Source organism: Trypanosoma conorhini, assembly GCF_003719485.1.
Source record: "Trypanosoma conorhini strain 025E chromosome Unknown Tco_14.4_contig_00258, whole genome shotgun sequence".
Lineage (NCBI taxonomy): Eukaryota > Euglenozoa > Kinetoplastea > Trypanosomatida > Trypanosomatidae > Trypanosoma > Trypanosoma conorhini.
In genome coordinates, this window is record NW_021704345.1 from 1,669 (window position 1) to 10,669 (window position 9,001).

The 9,001-nt window shown below is 60.3% G+C and overlaps 4 protein-coding genes across 4 annotated transcripts, besides 5 other annotated features; all 4 read right to left on the reverse strand.

The window, feature by feature from the left end:
• Positions 1-27: 27 nt before the first annotated feature.
• Positions 28-52: a microsatellite.
• Positions 53-220: 168 nt separating this feature from the next.
• On the reverse strand, positions 221-1,039 carry Tco025E_04806 (prohibitin; the record flags this gene model as incomplete). The annotated part of the gene is made up of 1 exon (XM_029371711.1): positions 221-1,039. One exon carries the CDS (start codon positions 1,037-1,039, stop codon positions 221-223), a length of 819 nt encoding a protein of 272 aa, XP_029228174.1.
• A 698-nt stretch (positions 1,040-1,737) lies between these two features.
• Positions 1,738-1,761: a microsatellite.
• Positions 1,762-1,794: 33 nt separating this feature from the next.
• On the reverse strand, positions 1,795-3,660 carry Tco025E_04807 (putative eukaryotic translation initiation factor 4 gamma; the record flags this gene model as incomplete). The annotated part of the gene is made up of 1 exon (XM_029371712.1): positions 1,795-3,660. The coding sequence occupies one exon, from the start codon at positions 3,658-3,660 to the stop codon at positions 1,795-1,797; it is 1,866 nt and encodes a 621-aa protein (XP_029228175.1).
• A 423-nt stretch (positions 3,661-4,083) lies between these two features.
• Tco025E_04808 (U1 small nuclear ribonucleoprotein) lies at positions 4,084-4,899 on the reverse strand (the record flags this gene model as incomplete). Its single annotated transcript, XM_029371713.1, has 1 exon — positions 4,084-4,899. The coding sequence occupies one exon, from the start codon at positions 4,897-4,899 to the stop codon at positions 4,084-4,086; it is 816 nt and encodes a 271-aa protein (XP_029228176.1).
• Positions 4,900-5,103: 204 nt separating this feature from the next.
• Positions 5,104-5,134: a microsatellite.
• A 701-nt stretch (positions 5,135-5,835) lies between these two features.
• Positions 5,836-5,862: a microsatellite.
• A 17-nt stretch (positions 5,863-5,879) lies between these two features.
• Positions 5,880-8,897, reverse strand: Tco025E_04809 (putative kinesin; the record flags this gene model as incomplete). Its single annotated transcript, XM_029371714.1, has 1 exon — positions 5,880-8,897. The coding sequence occupies one exon, from the start codon at positions 8,895-8,897 to the stop codon at positions 5,880-5,882; it is 3,018 nt and encodes a 1,005-aa protein (XP_029228177.1).
• A 55-nt stretch (positions 8,898-8,952) lies between these two features.
• Positions 8,953-9,001: a microsatellite.

Sequence of the window (9,001 nt, forward strand, 5' to 3'; positions counted from 1 at the left end):
GGGGATGGGCGCGTGGGCGCTCTGCTTCTCCCTCCCTCCCTCCTTTTCCTCCTATTTCCCATTCCCGCACACGCCGTGGTGCGTCGCCGTTTGGCAGGGCCCGGGGCGGATTTGGCCGCCCCCTTTTTCCCTCCTTCCTTTTCCCGCGTTCCCACTCTCTCTTTCGCTCGCTCGCTTTCTCCCGTACCCAAGGCACGTGTACGGCGGAGGGCGGGCCACCTCAGCCGCTCAGGTTCTTGAGGTTCATCAGCACGTTGGGGCCGGTCGGAAGGAACGTCACGTTCCTCATCGGCACCAGCTGCGAGGCGATGTCCAGCGCCGCCTCGATGCGCCGCAGCTCCAGCAGGCCCTGCCCGGAGCGCTTGATGGCCTCCGAGATGAGGCGCGCGGACTCGGCCTCGCCCTCCGCCCGCACAATAGCCGCCCGCTTCTTCTGCTCATTTTCCTGCACCACGTAGCGGAACCGCTCCGCCTCCTGCTGCGCGACCTGCTTCTGCTCCACGGCTATCATGAACTCCTTGCCAAACTGAATGTCGACGAGGGAAAGATCTTCCAGGACGAGGCCAAACTGTGCCACCTTCTCCTGCATCAGCTGATAGATGCGGGCGGAGACCACGTCACGCTTCTGAATCAGTTCCTCCGCCTTGTACTCCGCCACAACCGCCTTGAGGATCTCGTTGCTGACGGAAGGGAGGATACGCTCATCATAGTCCATTCCAAAGGTGCGGTAGATCTGCGGCAGACGCTCTATTTGCGGGCGGAACAAGACACGCAGCCGAATGTTTACCATTTGCAGGTCCTTTGTGCCAGTCATGGTCTGCAGCACGCGGGGCCGGACACGGATGTTGAACATCTTGATGTCGTCCAGACCCAGAATGCGGAACTGCAGTCCTTCGCCGTACACGGATTCCTTAAGACCACTGATCTTGTTGTAGAGAATGGCAGCCTCCCCGGGCCGTACGACGAAGCAGCAGCTGAAGATACCTGCGGAGGCCGCAACCGCGCCCGTAATGAGGTTTCGAAGCAACTTCGCACTCATCGTGTCGTCTTCACCTTAGTTACTAAAAGATAGTTATTAAACCCAGTTAGCTGATGCGCGTATTACAGATGTATAGCTGTATGCGTGTTTGTATGTCTGTGCTCAAGCTCCCGTCACCGGCGACAAGAAAGCAAGGGGCGAGGGCATAGAAACATTGCAGCGGAGAAGCACGATGACGAGCGACGGTGAGAGGAAAGGAGAAGAACGCCCTGTTTTTTTTCACGGGCGGAGGCAATGGGGGCGGGAAACCCGCAGCCAGAGAGTAAACGTAGTTCAACTAACTCACGGTGATTCATTCCTTCTTTCCTGGTATGTTTTTTTTTTTTTGCTTCCTCGTCTCCTTCATTGCTTCTCCGGGTTGTCTTAAACACCGCCTTCCGGCCGGAAGGTTTGTGCGTTTCCTTTTTTTTTTCCCCTCCCCCCCTGCCCCGCCGTTCAAAGCTCTTTAAGTTTATTTGCGTAGTTGCGCACGCCGGTGTGACTTTTCCACTGAAGCGGGGGAAGGGGCATTTCTCTTTGCTTCTTTGCTTTTCGTTTGTGTGTGTGTTTTTTTTTTGTTTTTGCTTCCTCCTCCTGCCCGCCGCGAATTATTTTCTCGTTTATTTAACACAACTTTAGTCTCTCGCTCTCGCTTTGTGTGCGTGTGGGACCCCCTACCAACAGAGCCGTGCATTTAAATACAAATGCATGCATGCTTGTATATATATATATATATATATATACTTAAGTGCATGCGTAAATAGGCGAATGCGAAGTCAGTTCGTTGCCTGCTTAAACGCCTCGACCACCTCGGCACCGACGCAGTCGTGCGGGGCCGCAAGCCACTCCTTCACCGTCGCCTCATGCACGAGGCCAATGGAGTGCAGCGAGGCGATGATGCGGCCGGTGAGTGGGGCCTGCCCGCGCGTGGACATTTCCGTCAGCGACTGCACCACTTCAAGCGGCAGGAGGGCGCTCTCGTCGGTGGCGGGGCGGGGGATTTTCCCCCAGAACTCCATCATGGTGTCGAGCACCGCCTCGTCGGGCTCCCGCATCAGAGCGTACGCCGTGCACAGCACGCGGGCCGTGTCGTAGTAGACGTCTGCGACGGTGTTCTCGCCGGAGGTGATGCGAAGCATGTTGATGAAGCGCTCGCTAAACTTCGGCACGTCCTCCAGGATCCCCTGCTCGATGGCGGAGACCAGCGCCATGGCAAAGCCGTCCAGGACTTCGTCATCCGCCAGGAAGAGGCCTACGATAAGAAAACTGCTTGCCTCCCGTTGCGCCTCCCTCTTCGTGGTCATGCACGCCTCCCGCACCACCACCTCCGCCGCCGCCTTGCAGAGGGCGTCCTCCGAGTCAAACTGCCGCTGGCAGTGACGGAACTCGTTCATCCACTCTGGAATGAAGTCGTTTGAGCACTCCGCCACCCACTCCTGGAAGAGGGAGCTCACACGCGCCTCAAAGTTCACCGGCTCAACGACCCGAGCCACGGCGGCCTCGCCCGGCACCGGTGCAGGCTTCACAATGTTGCTCCAGCTGCGACCACCCGTCTCCGCAGCCGCCGCCTTCGCAGGTGCGGGAGCTGCTGCTGCTGCTGCTGCTCCATTTGCCGCTTGCGGCGAGGCCGCCTCGGAAACGCCGCCTTGCCGTCCCTTCTTGACCCCACTTGACGAGGCATTCGTCGAGGCTCGGGCGACAGTTTTGTCTGTCACGCGTAGCGTCTCCCGTTGCATCGGGGGAGACGTCTTGGGCGCCGTGGTGGTGCGCCGCTCCCAGGCAAATTTACTGCGCAGCTCAATGAGGTCGAGCATCTTGAAGCGGATGCGCGGCGGGTACACGTCCTTCAGCTCCTTCAGGGCCTCCAGCAGCTCGAAGTACCTGTTCACCCGCAGTCGTAGCTCTGGTACGGCGTCCAGGCTTTCCCCGATGGTCAAAAAGAGCTCGGTGAGAAACTCAATATCCTCGCTTGTGGGGTGGCCGCCCTTCTCCGCCTCCTGCATAATGGTTTGAATGATGTTCATCATGGTGTTTTGGGAGAGGACCTTGTGCATGAAGAGCTCCCCGATGAACTTCATGTTCGCGCGCTTGCGCCGCATGAAGGTGGTGCGCCGCAGCTCCATCTCCTCCTCCGTGAGTCCCTCCATCGACGGCATCTTCCGCCGGCTCAGAAACTCCTCCTGCGCGATGCTGACCACGGCGTTGCGCAGTTTGGAGTGCTTCTTGCCGTCTGTCGGCTGCTGCGCCGCGGTGAGCCCCACCTCAAACTCCGCAAGCTTGTAACAGACCCCGCCGTACAGCTTACTGCACTCCGGCTCATCCAGGGCCTTGCTGAAGATGATCCGCACCGCTATCCTCAGCGTCTCCTTCGTGGAGAAGATGACGTCGGTCTGCAGCTTTGCCACCATGGCGTCAAAGTTCGCCGTGCTGAGTTTGTTGAGGGAGCCCTGCACCAGCCGCTCCACCCACTCCTCCGTCGTCTTCGCCGAGCCCCGGGCCACCCACGCGTTGACCCCCCGCACCAGCTTCGTCTGCGTCATCTTCTTTCGCCGACACGCCTCCTCCAGCGAGAAGCCGGGGTACGGCGCGTCCCGGTACAGCGACTGGGCCTCGAGGATCTGCTGGATCGAGTAGACGTGCATCCTGGCCGCCGCTGCGCCGCTTCGCCCACCCCAAAGCCGCGGCAATGCAAAACAACGGCGCGACACACACCCACGGCGGGAGAGGGAGAGAGAGGGAGGGAGCAAGAAACAACTAGGGATAAAAGTAAGTTACGAGAGAAAAAAAATGTGTTCGAGTGTCACTTAGGCCTAAAATCACTCACGCCCGCTCGCCTTCAGCTGGAGCCATTTGTGTGGAGAAGGAAAAGAGGAAGGAAAAACAAATAAATAAAACGGACAACGTGATACACGCGAGAGCGCAAACTCCGGTAGGTGCGCAGCTGCTCTCGCAGAGCCCGCGCTCCGTCGTCACGCGGGCAGGGAGAACATCCCGCCCCACGCACACAGTCGGCGAGGGAGAGACAGAGAGGGAAAGAAGGAGTGAAAGAAAGCAGCAAGCGGGATTCAGGTGAGGTTCATAATGTCATCCAGAAAGGCGTCCACCTCGTCGCGAGTATCTGCCGTCGCGGCGGATGCGCCTCCCCTCGCCACGGCCGCTGGCGCGGACGCGACGCCCCGCCCTTCCACGCGCTGCCGCTTTGCGCTACTCGCCGACGCCGACCCCGCAGCCTGGCGGCGCGCCTCGGCAAGCCGCTTCGGCAAGAAGCCGGGCTCCAGCCGCCCGCGCTCCATCTCCATCACGACGGCGCGTCCGTGCAGCCGCCGCTTACGGCTGTTCGCCACCGCCTTTCGCGCCTCCGCCTCCAACCCAAATTGAACGAAGCCGTACCTGCGGCTTCTTCCGTCCCGGTCGCAGATGAGGCGTACGCTGACCACCCGCCCAAACTGCTCGCCAAACAGGCGGATGTCCTCCTCCAGGGACTTGGGGTGCAGGCTGGACACCACCACCGTGCGCCGGGGGTCGGTGCGGATGTTGATGTCCGTGTACGGGTCGCGGCGCTCCACCTCGAGCAGCATCCTCTCCCGCCACGCGTCACTTTTGCTCCTAGGCTCCGTCACCTCTGTCGTGGCTGCCTGTGGGGGCGGCGGAGGGGACGACGCGCGTGCCGCCTCGGCGCTCACGAGCTCCAGGGCCCGCCTGTGCAGGAGATGCACAGGGGCGCCGGCGATGCGCTCGCGACTACGCCGCCGCCGACACTTCGGAATGAACGGCGGCGGTGGCCGGCTCTGAAAGAAGTTCCGCTTCCACTGCGCATGCGCCTCCGCCCGTCGCTTGAGAGACTCCTGGCGGGCAACGTCGTCCTCGCTCGGGGCCTGCATGACCTACAAACCTGCGCCAACGGAAAGGGAGGGAGACGGAGCGCGGCACCCCCAGACGTTGTGTGCAACGCGGGCGAGAGCACGAGAAAAGAAAGGGGGCAACTGGAGGCAGCCAGTGAAAGCAGCAGCAGCAAACAAAGAAACATAAAAAAGGCGAGGAGGGATGGATAACAATAACAGTAGCAAAAATAGTAAAAAGAAAACATATACATGCATATATATATATATGTAATATGCGGGGGCGTCGCACCTGTCAGCGGCACTACCTGACACCTGCCCCCCCCCCCCCCGCTTCACTGTTAAACTCGTCGATGCAAAATTCATGGTTAACGGACACAGCTACCTGTAAGGCTCACCTGCGACCACAGCGCGAGGTGATGGTATGCGGCCTTCGCGCCTCTCCGCCCGCCTTCCTCTGCATCTACATGTTATTGCCACACAAACGCAACTCCCCTCCCCCCTCCTCCTTCCCCCAGAACAAGGGCAAAAACCACGAGGAGGCAGAAGAACTACGACAAGGCTTTACCGTGCCTGAATGCAGGCTAAAACCAGAGAGTTATGCGCGCCAGTAAGAGACCTCCTACGCTCCCCCCGCACGGAGAAAAGAGAAAACACGAGAAAATAAACAGTTCGGACCACTGTGCTGACCGTTCCAATTTGAACGGGATATCTACACGAAACACGAAGGCACAAAAAAAACAAGCAACAACAGCAATTAATGCATCGAGACGTTTTACAATGACTGGGCGCGCTGGGAGCTCGCGGAGGGGCGGGGGTGTGCGGCGAGAGGGCAGAACTGCCCACCCGTCGGCTCCCAACGCGCTCTCGCGGGAAAGACATCAGCTAGCAGGTGCAGGGGAAAAATGCACATGCATAAATGGCCCGCTCCTCTGTGTGGCCTCGTCTGGGTGCACACACTCCCTTCTAGAAGCTTCTACAACATACACACACACACACACACACGAAAGATACGTATAGCCCTATTCATCCTCCTTCCTATAGAAAGACACAGGCACGCTCTTAAGAGAGGAGTCAGCCCACGACGCCGCGTTCGTGACTGAATTCAGCCTTGACGACATCGTTTGTGGTCCCCCCGGCAGTTCCACGTAGCAGTAGAGCTTTTCTCCTGGTTTCAAAACAAGGCCCTCGGCAAAGAAGTGCAGCCACATGGCGGAGGCACGGAAGATGTCCAGCTTTACAAGGTACCGTAATTCTCCCGGGGTCAGTCGCAGTCCCGAGTTTCTCGACGGTTTGCGACGGCGCATCAGTTGCCCCCGCGCCTCCGTGAACACCGCCGGCGGGAGGTGCCACTGCGCACAAAACGCCGCCTCCGCGTCGCTGATGGTATTCCCCTCCTCCACCGCCGTCTCTGGCGGCAGCTTCATCGGCTCGCCAAAGGCGGCCCTCACCCCGGTGAGCTGACTGAGCCCCATCACCCACGCCTCGAATTCAGACTCCGTGTTGCAGGAAAATTCCACGAGCTTCGTCGACTTCTTCTGCCGGGACACCACCCCCCAGCTCAAGTAGTACGAAGCCGCCTCGGTGGTCGTGGAACTTCGCCCTAGAAGTATTTGCGTGACGGTGCACAAGGGGACACGGCCCTCAGGTGCCAGACTCCCCACAGCCGACCAGGAGAGCTGCTCCGCGCCAGCTTTTCCATCTACGTAGAGCAGCCGGCGGTGCGACGAGCCGTCGCTCGAGTAGCGAGTCACCTCCCCGCCCATCTTCACGAAGGAGGCAACGTCTTCCAACAGCTCCGCCGTGTCATACCGGGTGCCGCGCCGCCGCTTACCTGCCTCGCTGCTCTCTGAAGGTGGGGGCTGCCAGTACTGACGCGGCCGCGGCACCGCGTAGTCGTTGAAAACAGGGTGACCGCCAAGCACCACGGGGTCGTTGTGCCGGAGCTCCTCCTCACATCTAAGCGAGGTCGCAGTGGATATCTCCGACTTACTTCGCACCATCTGGAGCAACTCATCACCAGCGCTCTGCTGCCGCGATGCACTTCGCCGACGTTGTTGCAGCTGCTCTCGCTTTTGGGCCAACTCCCACGCGAGTCGCCGGGTTGCGCAGATCAAAACACACCAATCGTAACGCATACCAGCAGAGTGCAGCGCCTGAGCCGCCAAATCTGAGAGCTGCGTCCAGGACGTTTCTTCCTGCTTGGATGTGGGTGCCGCGCCCGGCCCAACCCCCGCTGAAGCGGCGGCAACGGAGTTTCTCACGGCGTCTTCCTCGTCCCTTAACTTCTTCTCTATAACAGACAGTGTATGCCCCGCCTCCGCCGCACGGGCGCCGGCAGATTGATACCGCTGCTGCAGTTCACTGCGGAGGACGCGGGCGTCCTGAAGTTGCGCCGCCGCCGCGTTGATTTCTTCAAGCAGCGCCGCCTCAGCGCTGTCCTGCGCCGTCCGCGCTGAGAGTTCCTTGAGGCTGGTGGACGCGCTTCTCCACCGCGCCTTCCACGCCGTGACAAGCTCATTCCGGAGGGTCCGCCGTTCTACGTCCAGCCGTTGCTGCCCCACATCTTCGCTACTACGTTCCACAGCGGCTGCCTTGAAAGCCTCGCACATCATCGCCACCGCCATTTTGCGGATCTCGCACTCAGGCTTCCGCACACGGAAGACCGGGTCATACAGCACATTGCTGCGGTCGCGGGCAACAAGCAGGACAATTTGCGGGGCGGTAAACGCGTGCATGGTCCCCGCGATGTGCACGTCGGCAAGCAACGCCTCATACTTCCGCAGTGAGGCAAAATATTCGCAGACTGCGTCGTTCTCATTCCATGCACCGCTGCGCGGTTCCGGCTTCATCATCTTTACCTTGTCGGCAAAGTACATGGAGGAGAGCGTCTCGTCCACCGTCAGGGTGGTGGGACTGACGTTGACGATGAGCACAACGCGTGCGCTGGCGGCCGCAAAGGAGTCGCGAAGTACAGTTGTCAGCTTCGAGTCGCGGTACGGAATGTGTCGTGAGCCCACATGCAGGCTGCGCACAACGTTTCCCAGCGCACTGAGAGAGGCATTGATCTTTTTCAGCTCGTCCAACCCCTCCCCCTTGACGTTGGTGTTGCGCACCTTCTCACTCCCCGCCAAGTCAACGAGGGCAAGCCTGCTGTGCATCACCGGGGCGCCGGCCTCGCCAAGCAGCGGCTGGGAGGCCGCGGGAAAGAGCGGGTGGGAGGGCATCGACGGTGCCTTTCCCTCTACTTGCGCGAGCTGCGCCGCCTCCCGCATAGCGATGTACGCTAGCAGGTCAAGTGGGCGGGCGCTGGTGGCGGTTACGGGCTGCTGAAAGACCTCAACGTTAAACACCGCGTGCGAACGGGAGGACATGTCATTGGCGGTCGTCATCCGCTGCGTCCGCTGCGCCGTCGCCCGCTGAAACACCCTCAGCCCATCCTCGAGGCAGCGAATGGGAACATACCGCAGCTTTGCGACGCGAACCACGTCCCTCACAAGGGCCAGATGAAGGACGCTGGGCTGCTGCTCCTCCGCCAGCAGGTCCCGCACCTCGTCAAGGTAAATCTCCACCGCGGAGAGGCCAACAACGACGTGAAACTTGTTTTTCAGGTTCGCCGCGTAGTGCAAAATGTCCTGCAAAGCACGCAAAAGAATGCCCGTGTCGCTTGTGATGATGCTGCCACCCAAGGCATTTTTTCGCACCCCACCGAGCACCGTGTGCGTCTTTCCACTGCCTGTTTGGCCGTAGGTGAGGATGGTCGCGCTGGTGCCGCCGAGCACGTCCTCCACCGCCCCCATGGCAAGCTCTTCGTAGACCTCCTCCTGGGGCGTGTGCTCGTCAAACACCGCGTCGTACGCAAAGGAGAAGGTCCGGCTGTCTCGCGTTCGCCGTCCATCCCAGATGCGCAGCGTCGTGTCGGAGCACCGTGAGCAGGCCATCGGCTCGTAGCGTTCCGCCGTCTGCAGGGGATTCACTGCGCCATCCAGCCTCGGCCGCACCCGCACCCCCACGGTCACACGGTTGGACCCCGGCAGCATGCTTCCCGCCCTTTAACCGCCTTTGCTTTAGCGGAAGCGGGAGATGCGTGCAGGAAGAGAGAGAGAGAGAGAGAGAGAGAGAGAGAGAAGGAAGAAGAGAGAGA